Source organism: Fulmarus glacialis, unplaced genomic scaffold (genome assembly GCF_000690835.1).
Source record: "Fulmarus glacialis isolate BGI_N327 unplaced genomic scaffold, ASM69083v1 scaffold29776, whole genome shotgun sequence".
NCBI lineage: Eukaryota > Metazoa > Chordata > Aves > Procellariiformes > Procellariidae > Fulmarus > Fulmarus glacialis.
In genome coordinates this window covers 6,364-31,577 of record NW_009220816.1, presented here as the reverse complement: position 1 = coordinate 31,577, position 25,214 = coordinate 6,364, and the positions used below count along the sequence as shown (strand labels likewise).

At 41.7% G+C, this 25,214-nt stretch overlaps 1 protein-coding gene across 1 annotated transcript in view; it reads left to right on the top strand.

The window, feature by feature from the left end:
* Positions 1-1,284: 1,284 nt before the first annotated feature.
* URB1 (URB1 ribosome biogenesis 1 homolog (S. cerevisiae)) overlaps positions 1,285-25,214 on the top strand; it is a gene marked incomplete at both ends in the record, with an annotated part of 28,935 nt that continues 5,005 nt past the window's right edge. The window contains 17 exons of the mRNA XM_009580889.1: positions 1,285-1,397; positions 2,619-2,738; positions 6,099-6,215; positions 6,881-7,019; positions 8,136-8,306; positions 9,517-9,713; positions 10,276-10,500; positions 11,046-11,225; positions 12,271-13,126; positions 14,291-14,492; positions 14,695-14,872; positions 16,563-16,621; positions 17,368-17,561; positions 19,271-19,381; positions 19,472-19,535; positions 21,301-21,472; positions 22,032-22,134. Of these exons, the coding sequence (XP_009579184.1) occupies positions 1,285-1,397; positions 2,619-2,738; positions 6,099-6,215; positions 6,881-7,019; positions 8,136-8,306; positions 9,517-9,713; positions 10,276-10,500; positions 11,046-11,225; positions 12,271-13,126; positions 14,291-14,492; positions 14,695-14,872; positions 16,563-16,621; positions 17,368-17,561; positions 19,271-19,381; positions 19,472-19,535; positions 21,301-21,472; positions 22,032-22,134 (3,201 nt within the window). The remainder of the gene's footprint in view (positions 1,398-2,618; positions 2,739-6,098; positions 6,216-6,880; positions 7,020-8,135; positions 8,307-9,516; positions 9,714-10,275; positions 10,501-11,045; positions 11,226-12,270; positions 13,127-14,290; positions 14,493-14,694; positions 14,873-16,562; positions 16,622-17,367; positions 17,562-19,270; positions 19,382-19,471; positions 19,536-21,300; positions 21,473-22,031; positions 22,135-25,214) is intronic.

Below are 25,214 nucleotides of genomic sequence, written 5' to 3'. Positions count from 1 at the left end.
GTAGTTCCCCAGATCCTCCTTCCAGCCCTTCTTGTAGATGGGCATCACATTTGCTAACCTAAAAAAGGGGCTTTAAAGAAAAAACGCCTCTGAATCAACTGTCTCATGTGTGAGGTTTTTCCTCCCTCTGTCAAAGCATATTTAATTGGTTTGTATACTTGTTGACTCACCAAATCACATATCCTGTTTATCCCATTATTTCTTGTGTTGGTCTGCTTTTTTCAAAATGGACAAAAGGCAGGACACCTTTTTGTGAGGCAGAAATCTCTTTGATGGTATATTTTGTTACAGTATGAAATAAAAAGTTGAACAGGGTGGAAAATAAAGTGTCATTCTCAAACAAATGTAATGAAGTGAGCCTGGATATTAATTTTGATGAAAGATGATATGGTAGAAAATGATGGTGTAAATTAATCATGAAACTTCCTTCTCTCAGATGCCAGCTTGAGAGTTCTGTCATTCCTTCCCCTCACCCTGATTGAAACATACACTCCAAAGGCAGCATGTTTCTCTACCTTGTAGCAATATGTGCTTTACACAGCTGGTAGAGTTTTATTGTTTGGTCTTACTGTTGGGTAGACTTCGTAGTGATGCTACATTTTTAAAGTTTATTGTTCTCTCTCTAATGTGGACCACAAAGACACTATACAGACTATGAAAAGCACACTGACACCAAAGCTTTATACAGCTGATCTGTGTGTGTGTGTGTTCAGAGTTCAGAGATCTCTGTATGTCAACTGCAGTTAAAGTGTGGGCAGGTCAATTTTTGGAGCATGCTGCGAGGGTCTCTGCAAAGCTGTGTGACCTGTGAATTATTTTGAGGCTATGCCAAAGCAGTCGTTGTGAGCAGATGATAAAAGTGATGTAGGGAGAGACACAAGTGTAAAGTTGCATTGCCTGTAGCAAATACTCTAATAGCTAAGTGTTAAGATTTGTTATTGACTTAAATTCTGTATTTTGGTCTCCAGTTTATCCATCCTCTTTACTTCCTGTAGGGGACAGCTTTTCAGGGTTACTGAAGTTGATAGAAGAGATTTTGTATTCCCATGCACCAATGATGGCTTGTGCCGGGGGCAGGTGTTAGACTCTCCCTGCTGAGGGCTGGATTCCAGCCTTAGATTGGCCAAATACAACCATAGTGTGTCTGGGGATCTCATGGTATGAAAATTTGTGGATTGCCAGCTTATCTCACAGTGGTGGTTTGAAACCCTAAATGATTAGTGTTCTTGAAATCTCAGGAAGGTACACCAAAATGAAGTTGATTGTATTGTTTTCAAACCTCAGGTATCGTCACTGAAAAGGGCCTCCGAGAGGAGGTCCCTCCTGTTCTGCAGCACCATATACTGAAAGTGGCTTTGGAACTTCCTGCAAATAAATTTGCCTGGTTCAGAATACAGGTAAGAGACTTCAAGGCAGATTTATGTTTCTTTGGCCTTTGTCCTCAAATCTTTACATCTGGCACTGCCTAGTTTTAAACTAGTCCCAGTCCAGTCGTTTTAGGAGGTGACCCTTTTGTAAAACCAGTAGGAATTGAAGTCTGAGCATTAGTGAAGAATCCCTTCTAAGCTGAAAAGTTTTTCTACAGGACAGAAATTTTTGCCTCCCTGAAGAGGGCTGGACAAAGTTCCTTCAGCTCTTCTTGTCCTTGGAGAGGGGCAAGAGTCAGAATTTGCTGGTTTCCACTTGTCTGGAAAGCCTGAGATTTCAGACCAAGGAAATGAGCTGCTGATGGGAGCCATCCCACCCATTCGCAGGGAAGATTCTGGCATTTGTTAAGGCTGTCCTTCCTCTCCATAATTACGGGAAGCCTTCAAGGCCCCTGCTGTTTTCTTTATTGCAGGCATGTAAAGTAACAGAGCTGTAGAGAGCCTGCTTTTTGTGTCTGGAGAAAAGAGTGGGCCTAGCTTTGGGGGGAAACAGAGAGACCCATGGGTGTTGTGACTGTGACTCTGCCTTGTAGGAGATTTTCTGTCCTTTCCAGATGGCCATAAAGCAAAACTGAGGAGAGTTAAGAGCAAGCAAAGGAAAACCTGGAAACAGGCAAAGAAGCTAAAGTATTTTCTTGTGGCTTTGTCCTTCTAGTTTAGACAGGTTTTAATAGAAAAGATAAAAGGCAAACCTGGCAATGTTGCAGAGGGTTACAGTTGTTAGACATCAAATGCAAGTCAGTGAGAAGAGCAGGGGAAGTGGCTGAAGGATTGTCATTTGATGTTCAGATAGCGTTCAGCACCCCTGTGACTTGTGGTGTTTTCCTGTTCTTTGGGGATCAGTCTCTTGAATTATTATATTTCTTATTCACTTGTAGGAAATCTGAATTCCTGGGGATAACAGAAATAGAAGTGGGATGGATGATTGGGGAGGAAGGTGGCTTTATCTTGGACCCTTGTTTTAGTTGGTGTTTCTGTTACTCCTCTTCTTCCACTTTCCAAAAAAACATTGTACTCATCTTTCTGGCTCACTGAATGCAAAGTAGTATAAATGATCCCATTCATTTCTGGCCTTGGTATTTTTGGACAGGTCTATAAAATAATTTACTTTTATTACATATCTGCTTCAGTGCAACATAATCCTGTACAGTGTTGCTGTACCAGGGGAATTTTAATATATTTTTCTTTCAGGATGTTTCTGAGACAGAGAAGGTATCTGGTGAAAAATCAGTATTCTATTTACTGATGAAAATGTTTGTTACAAGTAAGCATTCTCATCTGAAAATTTCAACCAAAAAACTAATCATCAAGGTAAGTGTTCGTTTGGTCTGAAATACCAGGATATTCACTATATCCCATTGGTCTACAATTTCTGTGTTCTAAAATTTTTCTTAAAGCAGATACCTTTACTGCATAGTTGTGTGGCCAACAGTCATCTTTCCCGTTTTCTTGGGAAAGTTCTTGGAAATTGCTATAAGATAACTACTTACTAGCCAAATATTCTATGAAAGTAAATGCTGTCACTGAATTTGCTGCAGCAGTTGATGAAATAGTAAGGAAAATATCTTTAATGTTTGCCCACCCCCCCTAGGCTGAATTAATTCCAATACTGTAATAAACTGATGTAGTTTGTACCTGTAAAGGTCTTGAATTTGATCAAGAAGAGATTATTTTTGATGTTTCTTTTTTATCCTTGTTTATTTAATCTGTACTTCATCACTCTAGCCTTCCTAAAGCCTTAGCTAGTTTGCTCTGGCCTTGCAAAATAGTCCTGTTTGTTACAAGCTGATGCAAGCTCTGATGCAAGGAGTACTTTTGTCTTAAAAATGAATTAAAATCCCCTTCTGTGCATTTAAATAAGTTATCTGACTTCTTAGGAGTGCTGATCAACTACAAGTATCATGAGGGCACCAGCGGCAGTCAGTTCTAGTATCTTTTTAAAACTGGGCATCTTTTAGTTATCTAAGTAGGGATAGAGACCTACATTAAAAACAAACCCAACCAAACAGCTGTCCCCCCCAAGAGAAAATCCAAAAAGCTGTTCTAAGTCCTGAACAGGGCTCCTCGTGCAGTGTCCCGTAGTAATAGTGGCATACAAGTTTGTATACAGCTTTGTGCATTTAATTTCTGCATTTAGCTTCAATTACAGGGTGCAATTGTAATGTCCAAACCACTACACCAAAGTTACAGTGATTGAATTAGGTTTTAGTTGCCGTTGATCCCTGCAAGGGATTAAAGGCAGGTTAACTTTGTCTCACATTAATGAATGTCTCAATCAAAAGCTACCCAGTCCAGTTTTTGTAGTGTTTTTGAATTCTTTTGCTGAGTGGAGATGTGGGCTGGCTGACTCATTCTTGTTTCCTCTTTTAGATTCAGTCCATTTCATCTTCTCTGAAGAGAATACAGGAGCAGTGAAGTTAGGGCAGTTATGTCAGCAGAAAGGCTGCTAAGAATAGATGTTAATGAGTGTGTTTTGCTTATTTTTCAACACAGTGCCATATAATTGGAAGGCGTGTTTTTGGATTTCACATTCTGTTCCTGCCTGTTTTCATGAGACCTGCAAGTGTATTCCTATTTCAAGATATCTCTGCTAAAAATAGTTAATTATTTAAAAATGAGTCCTTTTTTCTTTTTTTTTTTTCTTTCTTTAAATGAATTGTCCTGTCAGATTCGTGTAAGCAGCAGTGTTATTTTTATAGCTGATCGTGGTGTACACAGAGCAAGTGTAGAGCGAATGAGCTGTGGTAGCTTCCTTTGTATTTTGTGTGTGGGGAGAAACAAAGGCACGGATTCATCCTGCATAATTACAGTCATTTAACGTAGATACCAGAGTTATGAAGTTGGTCAAGGTTTCTTCTGTTGTTGAGAATGAGGGGCAGGTGGTTCTACCACTGTGCAGTTCAAATCGCCCGTCATCTGGATTGTCCTTCAGACAGCCATTCCTCTTCCTCCTCCTCTTCTCCCTCCTCCTCCTTTCTTTCTTTTACAGACGGAGCATAGGGTCACCCAAGTTCCTAATTTAGGTGTCTTAGACTAAGGGCTTGAATTTAGGTAGCATGAAAGTGGGCAAAAATTTCTAAATATTTTAATGCCTGTTACTTGACTGTAGTAGAATTGTGTCTACCCACAGCAACCATGAGTATGCCAGCACTTCTGCCTGGACCTTGCTGTGGTCATGAACAACAGCTTGTTTATTTGACTGTTTATCCATCTGCCCAACTCTTTTAAGCATAAGTAGCCTGATTTAGATTTAATTTAGCAATGGTTTTCCTTTATATTACATCAGTAGTTTTCAAAAACCCTTCTGTAGGCTATTTTTAAGGGCATGGCGCTTTTTTTTTCTTGTTATAATGGTATAAAGATGTACAACCCCCTTAAAGCAGCTCCCCTGAAATTTTAAGATTTACTAAGGTGGAGGGAACAAATGCTCTGTGCCCAGGCAACTTTGACCTCAGCAAGGTTTGTGTTGACTGACTGCTGACAACAGAAGGACTGACGCGGTTAGACCAAAAGTCCTGCTAGCCTTTACCCTGGCTCTTAACTTTGGCTGTGTCTTAGGGGGACCTTCCTTGCCAGCGTGTGAGACAGCATTGTATTAGCCCCCGTTGCAGGGGACACGTGGTGTTTCAGGACGCGTGATGGGACAGGGGACGCACTAGCTCTGCTGAAGCTGTCCAGCGTAAGGCTCTTTTGCAGGCTGGGACCAGCAAGATGGATTGGCCCTGTCTGTGGCTCTGTGCTGCAGCTGCCTCTCTTCCTTTGTGTCCCTGCACTGTAGGCCTTGAGCAATGAAGCAGCAGAGAGGCTGCTGCATTGAGCAGCACTGCAGGTAGCACGACGGTGCATGCTGCCCCGGCATGTGTTGAAGCAGGTTCCTGCACCCTGGGTCCTTGTAGAAGTCTCGTGTTCCACATGCATGGGAATGAACGTTCATAGTGAGATCGCCATGTGCTCGTTGCCCAGTCTGGTGAATAGATGTTTGCAGCATACTTGAATGGGGTGCATATGGGATCCATCCCGTACACATAGTCAGTGTGAGGGCAGGAACCAAGTGGAGTTGTGCTGGGTTTGTGCTACAGACAGCAGGTGAGAGGAGGAGAGGCTCTGAGAAGACAGGAGCAGAAAGAAGTTGCTCTCAGCTGATTTTCCCAGTTGTGAGAAAGTAAGCCATGTTTTGCCTCTTGCTTTGGTCATTCTTAAAGCCCTCCTTTCTCTGCCCCAGGACTGCTTCTTGCCCTTTTCCTACAGCACCTGTGTGTGTCTGGCAAAGCTCAGCGGGTTTCATTTGTCACCTGTAACATAGTCATGCCTCACCTCTCACTGCTTTGGCTGAGAGAGCAGTAAGCAAAACAGCCGTGATGAAGACACTAGGCCTTGGCCCTAGTTATGTTGAGATCAGATGATACGGTCTTGGCAGATTTTGTTTTAAAAAATGCATTCAGTTTTACCTTCTGTTATGCAGTTAGAGTGGCCCTGGTGAGTGGGAATAAGGCTTCTTGAACTGGGGGGGTGAGAATGACAGATACGTCTTTTCATCAGCCTGCTCTTCTTTTTTTCCTTCCAAGAAAAAGAAAACATGAAGTTGCTATACAAAAAGATCTGTGGTTTTTTTGGGTTTTGTATTTTAGTTGGGTTTTTTTTTTCACCCCTCCCCTTTGGTTTTCTGGACAGGTTTTACGTGACAGTGGAGTGTTTGAGTACACGTGGAAGGAACTTTCAGTTTGGCTGGAACACTTGGATAATACAAAAGAAGACAAAAAGGAAGCAGTGATTCAATTTTTGGAAAGGGTAACAACTGTTCAAATTAGCTGGATAAATAATGCCAAGAATAGCATTAGTGGAAACTAATTATTTTGTTGCTATTGTTGAGAAACCTGTCAAAGAACAGTGAATGAATTCTGAGAAAAGCAGTGTTTGTAATTCTTTATACAGAGGTGACATCTTTCTTGTCTTGGGTGGGAGGACAGTGAAATGATTTGGAGGAAAATTAGATCCAGAAAGATAAGTTGTTATTACAGCATTGTTGATATAAGGGTAGTGTGTTGTGTGGGGGGGTAGCTCTTATCTTCTCTTTTCTTTATGTGGCAATACCTGCCAAAATTATCAGACCTGAGTAAATTGTAGTCTTTTACAAGAAAAGTTGTCATTTCCTGTTTACTTTTCAGGATGTTAAATGCCCATGCTTCCTTTTCATTGCAGTTTCCCCAGGGACTCAGTCTATGGTAGCACTTTGGGTGCAAAATTGCAGCAAATATTTCTTTTTCCACCAGACCCAGTGTCCCATGTACAGCAGTAATCATAGGCAGATTCCTGCAGAAGTATATGGAAGTTGTACTCCTAAAACTTTCCCAGCTTCCAACCACTTCTGGACCATAGTCTTTGTTAACAAGATATGGTTCTCGTAGACTTAATAGCCTGTGCACTTAAATTTCTCTCTCAACCTTTGTTAACAGATCCTGTTGAAACTGGTGACAAATCCCTATCCATATACAGATAAAGCAGCAGACCTTGTTCAGGAAGCCAGTATGCTCCAAGTTAATATGTTTAAACAAGACTCTGATAACGTCAGCATCCCCATCTCTCACATTGACGGTATGTGGTGATTCCCTCAACAACAGAAAATTCCAAGACTTCGTGCCAAATTTTCTAGCCCTAATCTGCAGACGATAACTGATAACTATAACTGATAACAGCGACTGATAACTATAGAACAACTGCTCAAGTAAGGACCTACAGGATTCAGCCCTCCAGTTGTGTTTAGTATCAGAAGTAGAAGTCTGAATTGCAAAGTTACCGCTTTACCCCCAAAAGTAATTTCTGATGCAGTTATGCCATTTTAACAGTATTTTAAATCTCTCTTCAGGTTCCTCCAACAGCGTTTCCTAACTAAAATGCAAAGTATTACAGTTCCTCTCCCTGAGGCTGCTCATACCTGTTCATCCAGGAGAAAAGGGCTGGGGTGCCCAGGGAACTTTCTTACTCCTAGGCACACAGCTGGAATTTTGCTGCTCCTCCCCTTTCTGGGACCAGTCACAGCCCTACTGGAGACAAAGTAAAAATTCTACAGATGTGGACACTTGGACAACTTGCTATGTGCTAGCTCTTCTGCTATAACAGTCCATGCGTAGGATTTTGCAGGACATAAATGTAGGATAATTGAGGTAGTTTAACACTCAGTACCAGATGGATCAGTTGCCTTGAGTTGACTGTATTACAGGGATGTAATGCCAGCCATGGAATACTTGGTATCTTCTTCATATGTTAAAGCTGTCTTTGACTCTTTCATGACCAAGATTCGGTTCTCTGGCCATACAGAGCTGAGAAGCTTTTCAAGGACTGCTCAGGATGTTCTTTTAATGGGGAGAAGTGGCTGCTGCTTTTGTACTTTCCCATACACATTTCCTGTCACTGTTATGCTCTTACCTAATGCCATCCTGATAGCAGTAGGTGATGCACCTCTTCCCTTCCCTTACTTCTGCCAGCTGGACAACAGTGTTGAAAGGCAAAAAGTAAAGTTAAGCACACAGTAAGAGACAGTGATTTTTACAGTTGCATTTACCCTTGCATTCCTAGATAAATGTGTCTTTCATCATTTTTTCTGCTTTGGGAATTCAGAAGCTGCCTTGTATTCCTGGAGTGTTGGATTCTACCTCCGTTGTTTTCTAGTTAGTCTGAATCCTCTGCTTACATTTTTTCTTCACTTAATAGATGTTCTGGATATGGTGGATGTCCTAATTGAGGGCAGTGATGGCTTAGATGAAGAAATTGGGTTCACTTTAAATGAAGACATGATTATTCAAACATTTCCATTTAGTGCTGTTGTCCCTGCTGCATTAGAAGCCAGGAATACACTGTTGCTTCAGACTGAAAATGGAACAGGTACAGACTTTTTTGTTTCTATGTATTGTCTATGCTAATGGAGTGGAAGTGGGATCATTCTTACCCAATGAGCTCCTCAAGACATTTTATTATCTTTGTTGCAAGCAGAAGGAGGTGCAGATCCATGGTGTTGCCTGCTCAAGAGAGGCATTAAAGCTTAGGAGGTGCTTCTGTCCTTTTTTCCTGACCCTAAAGAAGCTCGTTCTTGGTTTCTGGAGTAGGGAAAATAGGTGGAAATGCAGGCATTCTGTAAACTGCCATTTGACTCTAGGGAGCTCCTACTATGGGAAAACAAACTTGCCCAGGTTAGAAAAAGAGAGCCCACCTTTCCCGTGTGAGATGCAGGGAAGTAGAGGAGGAGAATGACCCTGGGCTCTGAGCACGGTGTAGAGGGGACTGAGGAGCAGTGCAGAGACAGTGTCCGTGCTAACAGAGTGTTTTAATCACAGAATATGCAGATCAAGAGAGGAAGGTGGCTTCAAAAGCTGTAGGCAGCTCTTCCACTGAGACCAGTCAGTAGGGGAGAGAGGACTGGACTGTTGAATAGAAAATGGATGCTTTTTTCCAAAGAAAACTTCTTCAGAGATGAAGCTCCAGGGGTGAATGTTGCAAAGTTCTACCACCTCCTTGAGGAAAGGATTTGATGGAGTGAGGAGTCACAGGGGCAGCAGTTGGCCTCAGAGCAGGATTTGCCAACGCCACAGCACCTCACTAAGTCATCTGTATATTTGGCTGTTGAGTAGCACCAGGGGTGGGACTGAAAGTCCCGGTTCTGAAAGAAAATCCTCCATATTTAACCAGTGCGTGTTAACCTGGGCGTGTTCCCCCCAGTACAAATCAGTTCTCCTCTTAGGTGGTGCTTGGCTGGGGTCCTTATCCACCAAAATTCCTAAAAGTTTAGCACAACACAGTAAAGGCGGAGTTAGTTTTACGATTATCTGGAATGAAATAGGCCAACCTGAGCATCTATCTTAAAGTGGGGTGATTATTTACTTCAGCAAGGACTACTTATGAAGGATTTTGCCAGATACCTCAGTGGTCAGGAACACCTGTCTAGGTTATCACAAACACCTTTTAATCCTATTCAGTACTTTCCTAGATGATGCTATATGGCATATTGCCCAGGCCTTAAGGAAAGAGGGTTGCCTTAGTGTCTGTGCTCAGGCAGATTACTTCAACAGAAATTTAATTTTTTATTTTGCTTTTCTAGGAGCACACATCGTAGAGTATCTTGTTGCTGTTTTCACTGACCTCCTGCACTCTCAGAGAGAACCCCTCGCCCTCTGCTTGATGTTCCAGCTCTATGATAAAGATCTGCAGTCCCTGAAAGTTTCTAAGTATCCTCAGCTCTATCAGTTTAACCAGTACTATAAACTCTGGATACCCCAGCAATCTCAGGAACCTATGGTATGGAATACCTGAAGTCACTAGCCAGTGTTACTGTAAAACTTTACAGCGTATAAAGGTTACATTTCCAGCAGAAAGTGCATTTACATTAAGCTAATTCCGTATTGTTTCTTGATCACATTGGGACACAAATTTGCTCAAGGGCTTTTCTCTAATGACACGAGAAGTCTGTGCTGTGGTTGGGAAGTGAAGCCAGGGCTCAGGGGTTGTACACAGTCACCCAGACTACAGCCTCTCATCAGGCACAGTGTAGCTTAATGTGTGATGTGGCCCAAGGAGCGAGATTACAGTGGTTGGAGTTCACCCAGGTATGGGTTGGGAATGCATGGAACAGCTGTGCTAGGGGTTACGGTGTTTTTCTGTTAGCGCAGCAGTGACCATGTGCAGATTTGCCATGGGACGCCTTTGACTAGCTCTGTGATTGCAGGATTGTACACGTATGCTCCTGGAGCTTCAGTCCCACTTTTAGCACAGAACTCATTTCAAAACAGAGGTAGCTAAAGAAACTTTTGAGTCATACTAACCTTCATTTTTCTTTTACGTTTTTTTCCATTTTAAACAGTTTAAAAAATGCAAAGAGGTATGCAAAGAATCTGCTGTGGCCCTGGATTCTGTATTTACCGCTTTGCTAAAGACAGCCTATGAAAGAGGAAGCAATACCTTACTGGAAGACGATATCCAGACAACATTGAGAGACTTGGCTTCCCAGCTCCCGCCTGAACAGCTTTTGTTAGGAGTAAAGCATGTGTTGCTATACCTGAAATCCACAGTGGAGAACTTTGGCAGTGTAAGAGCAATATTGTGATGATATTGCACATTTGTTTGTTTTATTTTAATGCACCAAGTACAAATGATTTGGCTGTTAAAACTTAAGAATCCGGTTCTGCAGCTTTTTCATGTACTCAGCTCTCACTGAGGTTATAAAGCACCAGACAAACCTGCACCTAATTTATAAACAAATGTCTATCCTTCTAATTGTTGAGGCGGCTTGGATTTGCTTTGCATGGGTTACCTTACTGATCTGTGTGTAGTGCAAATAAACTCCAGATTTTAATCCAGCTCCTGGGTCTCCATAAGAAGCCTCTCCAGAGAGTGAAATTCATTGGCTTGTGTTACACCAAAAGTCACAGTATAGATGAAAATCTCTAAATATCTATTTGGCACCCTGAGACTTCTCTTAAAATCAGGTTTCTACAGAGGGGAGTGATTCCTTCCCCCAGAAAAGGTTGTAATCTACGAAGTTCTTAGTTAATTTCTGTTCCTGTTGGATAATTATCCTTCTGCTCCCATTCTTCTCTTTTCTCAACTTCCAAGGTGTCTGTATTTTCACAGCTTAGTAAAACTTTCGGTCCTCACCTTGTTGACCTCTATGTGGACCTGCTGAGCAGCTTGTTGTGCCGGGGAAATCAGATAGAGTTGGATAATCAGCAGAAACGAGAAGAGCATCAAACTGAATCAGATCTCTTTATGGATGAGGAATCTCTGATTACAGAGGAGTCTTCAAATGACAAGGTACCAAATCCCTTGATATACAGGCCAGAAGCTCAACTGTTAGTAAATTTTGATTTGATTTATTCTCTAGGGAAATAGTCATTAGTTTTGCTGAGCCATTAATTAAAGCAAATGATCTTAAACGTGAACGATTTTTCTGCACAAATTATGTTGATATATTTTCACCAATCACCAAACATGGAACTGGCTAAATGTGACAGAGAACAGGGGATCTAGCAAGGATCAGGCTTTGTGAGTGCTGTGACTTGATAATAGTCATGAGGATTTCTGGGATTTCAGTTAGGATTAAAGTGTATCTGTCATATGCTCGCTTTGTAAGGGCTTCAATAGGATTTTACTGCTTTATAGAAGCATTGCTATACATTTTGTCAGGTACTCCGAAGGGCAGGGAGAGAACAGGGTATCATACACTGTGTATTTCACAGAGTTGTATGGAATGGGAACAGGTTGATGCAGGGAGGGGCTGTTAAGGTCTAGGAAGAGGACTTACAAACTTTGAGCATGTGGTCCAGCAGTTACAAAACTACTGTCTGGAGATTTGACCAAGCTGCATCATCCACAGTCTGACCCCTGAGATGGAATACAGTCAGGAGAGGTCCTGACCGAGATCACTCACCTTTGCAAAAGAAATTCTATTCCCTAAGCCTTGTGTAAAGCCTGGTTATGAAAATTAGGTACTCGGAGGAGTGAATTTTTGCCCCCCTTTCATCTGTTCTGTGGATTTGTGGAGGTTAGAATGGAATCATATTGACAAACCCCAGAATATACAGTTTTCCCCTGGAAATGTGCTTAGACATGTGGAGAATGTTGAGTGAAGGCGTGCTTCCCACATTGTAAATGTTGGAAGAATGGCATTTATGTGCTTGTAATTCATTAATATTTTTACCCTCTGACCACTTAATAGGCAATTTCATGTTCAGTAATTGTAATAAACATGCTCTGGAAAATAGGCAGATGAATGATTTCTGCACCCCGCCCACCTCCCCTCCCGCCCCCCAAATTATAATTGTCCATTCAGTGATACTGTTACAACCATTTGTTACAGACACTAGAAGATACACTCATGTTGATTTTCAGACATCCTACGCTGGAGAGTTGGTTCCTGGCTTTAGAACAACGTTCTCTTCCTCAGCACAGTTTAAACCCTGTCGCTGTGAAGCTCCTGTCGGCTCACCTCAATTCTGGTGTGCTCCAGCTGTTGAAAACGGGTGCCCCGATGTTGCAGAGGATGGATCACAAACATGTGTTATCGAAGTATTTTGAAGCTGTCACAAAAAGTGTCTTGAATGAGCTACAGGCTGTGGGGAAAGACAAAAGCCAGGTCTCTCCCAAGAAGTCTCACCAGCTGGAGGCTCTGGAGGAGTTGTACATATACATGGCTGCAGCTCAGCTGAAGGAGATCACTTTAACCATGCTGCGACTTCCTGAGATGAGCTTGACTACTCAGAAATCTGAAAAATCCCCTAAAAAAGGGAAACGGTTAAGCTTCTATGGACAGATTTTGGTGCAGCTCCTTAAAGAGAGCTACCAAAGGCAGCCCCAACAAGGAGAACTACTGCTATCCACAGAGCACATTAAAGCTTTGGGGATATTGATGTCAGCATCAGCCAGCAAAGATTTAGAGAAAGTTTTCCTTCAGGCTCTCCGAAGCGAGCCAGTCCTTGCACATGCAGTCAGTGTAGAGGTTCATGTTCACTGCCTTAACCAGAGGTCAGAAACCTCCCTTGCCATTGTGGGCATGCTGATGAAACACTGTAGGACTCACCTGCTGCAGTTTGAGCTGTGGTGTCTGAACAGTGCCACTGGAAAGTACCTCAGGAAGAACATGGAGAGCTTTCTTCCACTCATTAATGTGTATTTGCAATGCAGAGACCAGTATGATTTCACCCGACCTTCCTCAGGTAAAGCCACAACTGATCTCTATGCATGATTTGGGAGGCCAGATTCTCAGTATAGGCTCTGCTGGCCTTAAAATCATGGATCCTCTTCACCATAAGTAGAGGTGATAAAAGTTACTTATTTAATTTTTAATGATTCTCTGGTAAACACCTGTGCAGCATAAAAGGTAAAGGACTGTAATGAAGCTTGGCTGTTAGACTGAAGCAAAATACTCTTACAGTTGCTGTTGCCCAGTTTTCTCTTTTGAAGCCCTTATTTAATACTTAGTGCATGTAAAAATCTGTCTTCATGCTTATCTTGGTTTAGTATAGGAGGTAAAAACTTTTTCTCGAGCATAGATAGAACACTGTCTAGTGAGTGGAATGTCATAACCATATGGTTTCGCAGAACATAAGCTTTCACTTTTAAAAGTGTAAGAGTCCAAAACTTTCTTCTAAAATAAATCTCCAAATATAGCTTCCTACAGTAATGCCTTCCTAAGCTGGCAGTCCAAAACTTTCCAAACCAACAGCAGCATTAAATTGACAAGACTGTTAAATTTTCTACCAGCAAAACTACTAGTTAGGATTCAACTCGACAGAACGGGATCACTTTGATTTCATTGCTCTTATTGCATAGAAATGTGAATAGCAACAGAAACAAACTGACTGTAGTGGTTCGTGGAGAAGGCTAGCTCTATCTAGGAGAGGTTCAAGTAGTGAAAACATTTCATCAGCACACAGGAAGGTATAGGATGGGAAGAGAAAGGGAAACTGCTATCTGACTGATTTGATTTATAAGGTACCTGCTAGCTCTCTGTTGCTGTGAGAGAAAATTTCCTTTGAGTCCAGAGTCAGAGAACTGGTAAGGTTTCATCCTTCCTGAGATGCAAGGACAAGGCTTCTTATCAGGAAGTTGTCCCTCTTTTGAAGGTCTGCATTGTTTGCCCATGTCTAATCGTTTCAGCTGTGTAGCAAGTGGTTGTCTGGTACATATGCTAAATACTTCCTAATGGTGCTATGGGGCAATATAGAGTGCACTTCTGTGTAGCAGGTTAGCAGCTACTGTAGTATAATTTCCTAGAAACTTGATTAGAAAAGTGATTTGGGATTTTTTGTAATTATAAGTCTGTTGTTGCTTAACACACTTAGATGGTGAAACCTGTGTCCCCTGCTCCCTCCCAACAGTTGTCTCAGCTGTTATACCTGTCTTGAGGAAAGCTCTGTGGAAGGAGCTCTGTGGTGTACTTCAAGACACAGAAGCATCTCATGAGACCACTGTGAAACTGCAAGTTCTTTCGAAGTTGTTGCCATCTTCAGAAAGCAAAGGGCTGCGAAACCTTATTGACCAGCTTCCTGCTGCTCTTGAGAAAGCAGAAAGTAACGAGAGGTAGGCAAATCCAGTTGCGCTGTTTCAGGACTACATTTGTCCCATAAAGCATTGTGATAGATATGCATGAGTGCAAATATTGTGAACAATAATAGCATCCTCTCCTCAGAATCTGTCACTTTAACCTTTGTCTGCAGGACCTCTTTAGTATATACAAAAAGCATGTTATAACACTAATAAATAAATAAATATCTTTCTGCAGTTGGACAGTGGCAGATGCCATATCTAGAGTGCTTGAAAACTCCGAAGAGCTGCATTCCTGGAGGAGACGCCTGTTATCAGCCTGCATGAAGGAGTTAATTGTCATGTACAACATCTGTAAAAATGAAAGCAAGCAAGAAGTGGAGAGGTCCATGCTGCTGAGGCTAGAAGAATTATTGGTGAGAGTTCTTTTTATCTGTATTGCCAGAATGTGACTGTGTGCATATGTGTTACTGTGCTCTTGTATCTTGGGTAAATATAGATTGGACTTTATTTTCTGTTTTATAGATTATGGCTTCTGTGAGCTTTTAATAGCTTTTACAGAGTTAACTTAGTCCTGCTAATCCTTCATGAGAAGCAGTTTTGAGTTATTCTTGATGATGGCTTTCTGCTAACAGTCCCGTTTGAAAATCAGAGTTTGAGGTGTTCAGGAGTTAAAAACCAAAGGTTACCAGTGGATGTTTTTATTTAAAAAAAAAAAAAAGATAGAGTGATAGAGACACTTTCGACAAGACCCACCTGCCATGCCCTCTGAGGTCTGTGGCAGAAATCCAGTTGATCATAGATAGAAATCCGGACTTTGATCATAAAGAACACTACTTGATCATTATCTCTGTACTACTGGTTTTTTTTGTAGTTCAGTAAGGTAGGCAGATCCATGTAAGACATACAAATGAAAGTCTCTGCAGACTTGCAGTCTGCCTTTGACCTCTTTATGGTTTCTGGCAAGACTCCATTTTAGGACATGACTGACTGTGCAGGACGGGAATCTTGCAGGACCTGAGGGGCCACCTCAGGTTCATCCTGATGGTGTTGCAGGCCTGACGAGGTTAGCATCTACCATTACCGGGACTGCTGGCATGTGCAGCTGTCAGTCTTCTTAAAACTGATTGTTGTTTATTGTGGTTTATAGCATTTCAGGGAAGATCGGTTTTTGCAAAGAACATGTACACCCAGCTCACCCAGGTATCATATCTGTTTGCCACATGCAGAGGTTGGTTAGCCTAAGCACATTGGAAGTGCACAAACACCTAGTACCTGAGAGGCAGTCTCTTGCTTTGACTTGCCGACTTTTTATTCCTTTCAAGCCTGGGGAGTGTGAAGAGTTTCAAGACTCCGGGTTTTTTGGTACCTACAGACCAGCTTGCTTTTTAATTGCATACAGTCCATATGCTCCCTTTTGCTCCCAGGACCAACAAAACAAGACTTGCAGTTTCATTTGAATCGGGAGGTAGGATTGTTGTATCCAAGAGCTTTCTTCCCTGTTGTCCTTTGATTGTCCCATCTGAGTGTTTGGCTTGCATGTTGTTAGTGTGTCTGTTGAACAAAAATTGCTGGTCTTGAGGTGCTGGAGCGTGTCCAGAGAAGGGCAACGAAGCTGGTGAAGGGTCTAGAGAACAAGTCTCATGAGGAGCGGCTGAGGGAACTGGGGCTGTTTAGCCTGGAGAAGAGGAGGCTGAGGGGAGACCTCATCGCGCTCTACAACTACCTGAAAGGAGGTTGTAGCGAGGTGGGGGTTGGTCTCTTCTGTCAAGTAACAAGCGATAGGACGAGAGGAAATGGCCTCAAGTTGCGCCAGGGGAGGTTTAGACTGGACATTAGGAAAAACTTCTTTACTGAAAGAGTGGTCAGGCCTTGGAACAGGCTGCCCAGGGAAGTGGTGGAGTCACCATCCCTGGAAGTATTTAAAAGACGTGTAGATGAGGCGCTTAGGGACATGGTTTAGTGGGCATGGTGGTGTTGGGTTAACGGTTGATGATCTTAGAGGTCTTTTCCAACCTTAATGATTCTATGATTCTATGATTCTATGATCTGTAGAAGCTCTATGTGCTAAATGTAAACCTCTGTTTTTACTTACTGCGTGCGCAGCGCTTTGTTGAAGAAGTGGACCCAGATGAGTGGTACAGCCTTGTGAAGGCGGGACTCAAGTAAGTAATTTTGAGATGCACCAAAGCTGCTGTAGGAGGTACAGTTTTGTTCACTTGGCCTTGTCCTGCATTATGCTGGAAACATCCTCTCTCCCCTGAATTCAGTCAGGTTTGACGATGCTCCTTGTTTCTCAGGATGTGCTTTATGTCACATCCACTGGCTTCATTGGAGCCTGAACCTGCGCAACTGCAGGCAGATTTGGATTTTGTGCTCCAGTTAGCATAACTAACATAACTAACTAGATAGCTGAACTAGCTTCTTTTTGACGGGCATAAAGAATTTATGCTCATAAATTCTTTTCTTTTTATTTAAGGTATTTCTTAAATACAGTTCATATGAAAACAGAATCAGATCTTTTACCTTTAAATGTAAACCATTTAAATAAAAGAAATGAAAAATAGTTTAGGATAATCTTGGCTTCTGTGGAGGTAGAAGTGTTAATCTGAAGGGTTGCTGTCTGAAGGGTTTTAGGCAAAATCCTAATCCCTTATTAAGTTCAGTGCAGCTACAAGTGTGACTGTGTGTTGATTCTCTTTTCTATAATTAAGATACCAGTATAGCTTAAAAAAAAATGGATCTAAACAGCTCAGGGAAAGCGGTGGGTGTGTGTCAATTTTTTAAATTTGTTTTGGTTTTACTAAATTTGCTTTCTTTGCAAAGTTCTCATGTCTTAAACAGATTTTTTTTTTCAAGCAGCTTTCCTTCTGGTTGGGGTCTGACTTTTCTGTGATCCTTGCTTCTAAAGGTACCGCTACAGAGATGAAGCATTTTTGAAAGTCCTGAACATTGCTATTCAGTTATTATACAAGAAAGAATCCTCACTTAGTCAGAGATTAGTCAAACTCTCCAAACTTCATATGATGGTCACGCAGCACTCTCTATTTTTGTCAGCCATACTGAGGTCAAGAGAAGAAGATGGCACAAACATCCAGACAAGAGGTATGTTTTTATCTTCTTCTTCCCTTTAACTATATTTAGTAATCTTGTCTTTCTCGAATTATATTCTATCCATCCAGTAACCTATCCACCTACATGTACTTGCAGAGCTATTAAACAATTCCAGAATATTAGCATTTAGTTTTAAATTCTACCTCTACTTGGATCCAAATGTTGCATTCATTTTATGGCTGCCAGTTTTAAACACTTAATGTTTTCTAAAACTACTGTTTGTTTGTTTTTTAACTGTTGAAATCTTGAATTTATTCTTTTGGTTTCTGTGAGGCTGTTAGTGTAAGGTCACTGAAATGTATATAGGTTCTGCTAGAAACGTGCGTGACGCTTAAACCTATTTTAAAATAGATTGATACAGAATATTTTAAGTTGATTTTGCAAGTTGTATCAAAAATGTTGATTTAATCAATGTGTATTTGATATTGCCACCTTTCACAAGGAATATCCTTCCATGAGTAATATAAATTGGGTGCTAGTTCATGTGTAGTATTGGCTTTGGTTTTTTTGTCACTGCCAACTGAAATACTACCTGACCTTGAACCAATCATTTCATCTACATACACCTCAGCTTTTTCCCACTGCACAGGGCTTTGAGATTCAGTGATTGAAGGAGCCGTATAAGAAAAGGGGAGGAAATTCTCAGGGCAGTATCTTGATAACGAATTTTGTGTATATCGGTGAGCATCATGTAAACAAACTGAAGTTTTAAATCACCTGAAAAGAGCAAAAAGCTCTTGTGAAGTCACAAATTTAGTGAAATTAAAAATAAGTAACAGATTTGCTGCATGCTGTATGTGTTTTATCTTTTGAATGTATTTCTGTAGAGCAGCAAGATGGATTCTTTGAGGCTAACTTCACTAATTCAGAAATGTGGTGTCAAGAGTGCATTCATTCAGGCTGTTGTCTTTATGATCTGTTTTGTTTTGACATACATTTTATATTCCTGTAGATAGTCGGGGGAAAAGCCCATGCCTTTTCAGATACTGAGAGTAAAGAAATCTGAATTCAGGTCTTGAATCTGCCACAGATACCCTGTTTGCCTTTGATCACTTGTTTGATCTGTTTCTCAACTAGTTATAAAATAAAGGTGGATAATTTTTGTACACCCCAGGACAGAGCTTGCTGTAGCTTGCTGACTGATTGGATTCTGCAGTGATGACCCCTGCTTAAATGCACAGTATAGAGGCATTTTGATAAATAACTGCAGCTGGAGTGTGAATTTAAAAGTTCTTGCTGCAACTTCTTGAGTAGCTTGGGGAGGTTGCTGGGATGTCTGCCTTTACTCTGTGCAACTCCTGAGCTAATTTAAGCTGCCTTCCTGGGAAAGGAGGGAGCTGCAGTATGGTAGGATAGGGTATAGCACTTCTTTTTAACCAGAGAGCAAATGTGTACACATGGAAAGATTCTGCAGGGTAGTGTGCCACATTGTGGACCTCACCTCACAATAACATTTGTATGTCCAGCTTGGAAATACTGTTTTAACTTCTTCAAAAAAAGTTGTTCCACTTGAATTAAATGCATTGTAATCATCCTTTAGTGTGGTCAGGGAAATGGTTTTTGGTATTTATAGAGATAGATCTTGATCTAAAATGTACAGTACTGTATGCGCACCTGTTTAGAGAGGGTATATGCATGTGGGTATTTATATACGCACTAATTGAGAAAGCAACAAAGCTAAAGCTGTGTGTTTATTTCAGAGGCCTTGGTGGATATACTGCTGACAGTTGTGAAACTCAGCCCTTCTCTCTGTGAGAGCAGTCACCTTGCTGTGTTGCTGGGTGCCTACGGGGCTACACTGAGTGCTGTAGGTAAGTGTGTTAGCCTGGGAAAGGTATTTCCTACTAGATCTGGTTTTCATCTTCATAGGTGGTGACTTCGGGTTTCTTCTTCGTTCTTAGATCAGAAGATACTGCTACTGCTTCAGTTATATGAGAAGAATAATCAAAGTCTTATAAATTCCAGGTAGGCTGACCACCTTCCTTTTTTCGACTAACTACACACAAATAAGCAGTCTCACAATTGGCATTTTTCCAGGGTCTTATTTTTAACTGACATAAACAGTGAGCAAGGTCAAACCTAGAGGTGAATGTTGCTTTCCTATGTATTTCTATTCTTAACGTAATTCTTGTGTGTTGCCCAAACTTTTGAGTGTCTGTGGGTTGGGTGAGGGATTGTCTCATTTCAGTAGTCCCTGATTCTCCATAGTAAGAACCCACTACAGGGATTTCATCACAGGTGAAGGCCAAAGCACAAGTTGCTAGTGTAGGACTCCTTCCCCTTCCCTCTTCCCTTGGGATACAGGATTCGCCACTCAGCACAGCCCTTGCCCTTTTCAATGATCTTGACCCTCTATGCATGATATTTGGCTCTGGTGCTTTGCTGGAGAGGAGAGGAATATGCCAGTGGAGGAGTGACGTATAACCTCTTGCATTAACACATGTATTGTTAGTTTTGGGGTACTAACATGGTATCAATGCCTTCCTTGTCTTTCATCAGTCTGGACTGTAGCTGTCCTTATAGCGCAATACAACTATATGCTTCATAAGAGAGCACCATGTATTGTGTAAAATAACCAGTTTCTTTTCAGGCCCTGTGCCCAAGCAGTCCTCAGGGAAGTCTGTTCCTAACAGTTAGTTACATACACTGATGTTTTTGGTCTGCCTTGCTTAAATGCACTTTTCTGTCTTTGAGGTATTGGCATAAATATTAACAGCAATGCAAGAGTACTGGCTCAGGCAGTTGGAGCAGGACTGGACTCTGAATTAAGAACTTCCCTTAGTTTTGTCTGAGAATATAGATAATCACTGCAGCCTGTGAAGGGGGACAGGAAATGAAGGTTCTTGTTAGCAGGGAATTGAAGTGGCTTCCACAAGCCAGGGCTCTGGCACTAGCCGCATCCTGCATAAATCTTTACTGAAAGTGTTTGCAAATGGGAGGGTGTTATGTGAGGAGGAGACTAATTTCAGAGGTAGTTAGGTCCCAGCCTTTTAAAAGGAGAAACAATTTCATTCTGTACCCTGAAGTGAACTGGTAGCTAGACACTTGGTTAGACTTGATCCCAGCACTGAAGAGTTTGAGTGAATATAGAGAACATTCATGAAAAGTGCTGTACATGCAACGCAGCAGAGCCCAGCTTGTGTTACAAATGGCAGCCTTCAGGTTCTGGGTGATAAGAAGCCTAACACCATTCCTCCAGCTGCCTCACTGATAGTGAGGCATGCTGCTGGCAGTACCCACATAATAAATGACAATATCAATAGCACGTTAAGCACAATAGCAAAGTAAATGGGGTCTAAGGAGCAAGTAGGAGAGGGAGAGTAAGGATTTATGTTTTACTGAACCACTGTGATGCTGGTTTGAAATATCAATTGCATTTGAGACAAGCTTGTCTGACCAGGTCTAGATCACTCTCTCTTCATGCAGCTGCTATCATACTTACCTGCATTTGTAGCTTAAATAAAAATGCATTTTTTCTGAGAAGGTAGGTTCTGACTTGGATTAACAGGGTAGGAAATAGTTAATGAGACACCTTCAGACTGAATTTGAAAAGCTTTTGGATGGATGAAAAAGGTGTTGCCAGGGAAACGAGTTCTAGTTTCAAGTTCCCACAGGATAATAAATACAAGTGAAGGGAAAATTTAAATACTAATTTATATCCTCTGTAATTGCTTTTTGCTCAGTGCTAGCAGTCTGTTGACTAATGCCTTTACTTTTAACAATGTTTAAGAATCCTGCTATGGGGTCCAGCCGCTGTGGAGCATCACAAGACTTGTAAGAGTCTAGGGAAGTCACTATGGCAGCAGCCAAGCATGGAGGAGATTCTGTGTCTGCTAGATCGAGAAAAGATGATGAAGACAATTCTGTCTTTTCCTCAGCATCGCCGTCTCCTGTCATCACAGGTGCTTTGGTTCAGACTGCTGAATTATCCTTCTTTTGATGTAGAAAAAGAGCCTTTCACTTCAGTAATTTCTTTCTTGCATTCGTGTAATATATTGCAATTTGTTTACATCAGGAGAGTAATTTAAATTCATAGGAGGGCTGGAATTAATTATTTAGGAGCACTTTTCAAATGAATTGCAATATATGGACCACATCTTGTCGGCAGGTGTGATTGTGCAGCACTGCAAAGATTGCCATGTGTAAGTGAGACCAGAATTTGACTTTTAAACAGTTGTTAAATTTGACTGTCCAAGGATCCACTGACAGTGGGCTCTTCGGTCTTTCATACAGTTTGCTAACATGTTTCTATATCTGTTTGTACTAGTCAGGGGAAATAGTTTTGGAACCCTGATGGTGAAAGCCAGATTTAAACACAGCATGTCTCACCCGATGTTGCATTATATTTTGCAATGTTTGGTATCAGCTGCTTTATAATGGGATGAGGTGGTTGGGGAAGTTTGAAACCAAGCTGGAAGTTGGTGTTGCTCCTTACAAATACTGGTTTGGATTTGGTTTCAGGAAGTACACGTGTCACTATATAGAGATGAAAGTGTCGAGAGTCTTGATGACTTCTATGATCCTTGTTTTCTACTTCAGCTCTTTAGTGAACTGACCAGACCAGGTAAAGTGAATGTTTCTCTTCGATATTTAGTGTCATTTTACTCTGCTGCGGGAGCTGCATGGCTCCATCTGTAGTTCTGTTATTCTCAGTATAAGAGTTAGTACTACAAAGAAATTTGTGCCTGGCTTTGGAGAGAAGAAACATACATCATTTAACGACCTACTGCATCGCATTGTAATTTTGAGAATGACTTAAAAATAATAAGGCATAATTGGCATTAAAGTTTGTTGGTTTTTTTAAAAGCACTTTTCCAAATAGTGCAATATATCTAGTGAGATTTGGCTACGCAGAAATAGAGCAACGTAGTCTTCCCTGCCAAGCTGCTCTTGTCCAGACGACTAGGTGCTCCCTCATAGCTTTTTTAAGTGTAGTGAGTTAACCCTATGTAAAGGGACTGATCTGCTTAAGATGAGGAGAGGTTTTTAAACTGGAACTGGAAACAGCTTGGAAGAGACAAAAGGTAGACGAAGATTTATATTCTCTGATCTGTCGAACAATGTTCTGTATATCACAAAAAACAGCACAATGTAATTATAAAATAGCGTAAGAGGGATCAGTAGAGAATATTCCCCACTGGAAGGTTGTATTTTTTCTGGTGAATGCGTAGAGCTGTATTCTGCTTCAGCTATGGTGTCACAGCAATGCAATGAGCAAAACAGGCATGGGAGGGATGGTACCTTCTGCTGCTACACACAGTGCCCCACCTGCAGCTGATAGGACTGCTCTGATCTGGGGCTGCTTTGTGGCTGAGTTTTTGAGAGCAGTAACCTGCTCGTTTCAGCTATGCTCTCAGTGGAAGCTGGGCAGAGGTAGGGGAGGTTGGAGAATGTGCCCTGCAATGTTGGAGGAGTTCTCTGGGCATAAACCAGAAGCCACCATTGCTGGGGAAGGGTGAAGTTGTTTCCTAACCAGAGTGAATCTCTGCAGGGGTATTGATTTCTGTGAGGGACACCGTGACTCAATTGACTGGAGATTTGGCCTGTTACAGGCTGTGGTTATAGCATAGGGAAACTTCACCCAACTCATTTTCCATCAGGCAGAGATGCGTGGGGCCATTGTATGTCATGAATAGGCCTGTGCTCAGAATTGTTGGAGAGTTTGATGAGATGGTGTTTGAAAACTAGTTGTTTAGCTTGACTTTTCTTGATTGACATGACCCTGCTTCATATATGCATATCCCTGCTGTACTTCACAGGCACACTGTCTATTTAGAGAGCCCTTAAAGATCAAAGTGAGACAAGTATCATAGGGAATTTCCTAACCAGCTCCCTCCCTATGTTGATTATGGTTAACCACAGTGTAGTTATAGCTGGATTTGGCTTTCCACAACAATAATATCAGAAGCAATTTGCAGGCTGATAACTGCTTTCAGTGAAATCATACTTACAGTCCTTCTTTGTTCACCTATACCCTTATAGTACAGTACCTGTTTTGTGTGTTCTTAGCCTATACTTAGCTATAGTTGTAAACTGCTCTGTATAATTTTGACAGCAGTAAAAAAACCTGTCTTTTAGTCTACTGAGGAAAAAAGGTACCAGAACTATTTGGCGGTTTGCAGGAGGAGGGATCTTAGACGATCCAGTTAATCTCAACGACCCAGCTGGGTCTTTGAGATTGTTATTGATGAAGAGCATGGACAGCCAGTGTCTTTTGAACCTGGGTGTAATAGTTGGAAAGAGCGCTGCTGTCATGCACTTGTCATCATCACCCACCACCTGGCGGCCACCACCTTAACTGCTGGGGAGGATTTGGTGGCTGTTGGTCAGCCTCAGCAGCACCACAGCCAGCCAGCGAGGACGACCGCTTGTGTGGGAAGCAGTGGGGTTGAGGGAGCTCTTGCACATTGTGTTCTTGCAGAGCTGTGGAAGTAGTGGCTATCCCGACATAGGCTGACTCTAAAACTGGAGAGGGGAAAAATAGTTCTCTTAACTGCTCCACACTGAGTTGAGAGTCTGTGTCCTAAGAGGAGCATTTTTAAAGGGCCCAAGTGATTTATGAGTTCAAGTCCCATGGTGCTCCTAAACCATGTCAGCTGCTCTTGGAATTCCCAATTCCTCTTTATTTATTCGCTCTTTGTACTGGCTGCACAGTGCCCTGTGCACAGATGTTATATAACTGCTGAATTTATAAACATAGACTCATTGCACAGTGTTTAATGCTCACCGAGTAAAAAGTAAGTCTGGAGTTGGGCAGATAGCAAGTTCTGTCTAACTTTAGCTCTGATAAGCATCTTGTGGAAAGCTTTTCCATCATGGTTCTCAAGGTACTTTAAACAAACTGTATGTCAGACATAGAATTAACTTTTTTTTTTTAATAATAGCTTGTTATTTTATGTTAGTTGTTGAACACACTCTCCAAGGTCAGCTGGATGGAAAATATTTCCACTGCATGTTTTCAGTGAAAGTTTTCCAAATAAATCTTTCTGTGGCCAGCATGAACTTTACTGCTGAAGTGAGGACCTTGGATTTCACTATGTGGTACCACCCCATAAAATTATGCACTTTGTCTGTTGTTGGTGTACGTTAATAGTTCTCAAGAACTGCAGTCTGAAGGAGAGCCATGTGGTTGCTTGCTGTGAAAGGGCATACAACACATTTGATCCTGTACTGAAGAGGGGTTGTTGTATAGGCCAGGGGTGTGTGTGAGGTGTCCATAAGTGATGGAGAATCCTCTGCAGGCAGACGAGTTTTAGATCATCTTTGCACGTTCACTTGGGATTCAGCTGAAAGCATCCATTTCCCAGTGCTTATCTTGCATCTTGCCTGAAGAGTGGGAAGTGCAGAGTTGCTTTGCCACGGGCAGAAGATAGCAGAAGGCATAGATTAGGTGACTCTCTGGGCTCTATTTCTCTTTCTCCTGCCCTGTTGTTGCTACTCCTCTCACCATTTTTACTTTGGCAGTCAGGTGGTGGCCTTGCCCAGTGCCTGGAAGCAGAGGGGGGTAGAGCTGTATCTGTATGAGCTCTGGTGATGTGAAAGGTATCCCATGATAACAAATCAGGGATCTTTTCACTCACTAAGAGAATGACTGAGGCGTTTTGCATTACGCCAGTTAAACTTGATGTGCTTTGGTGAGCAGTG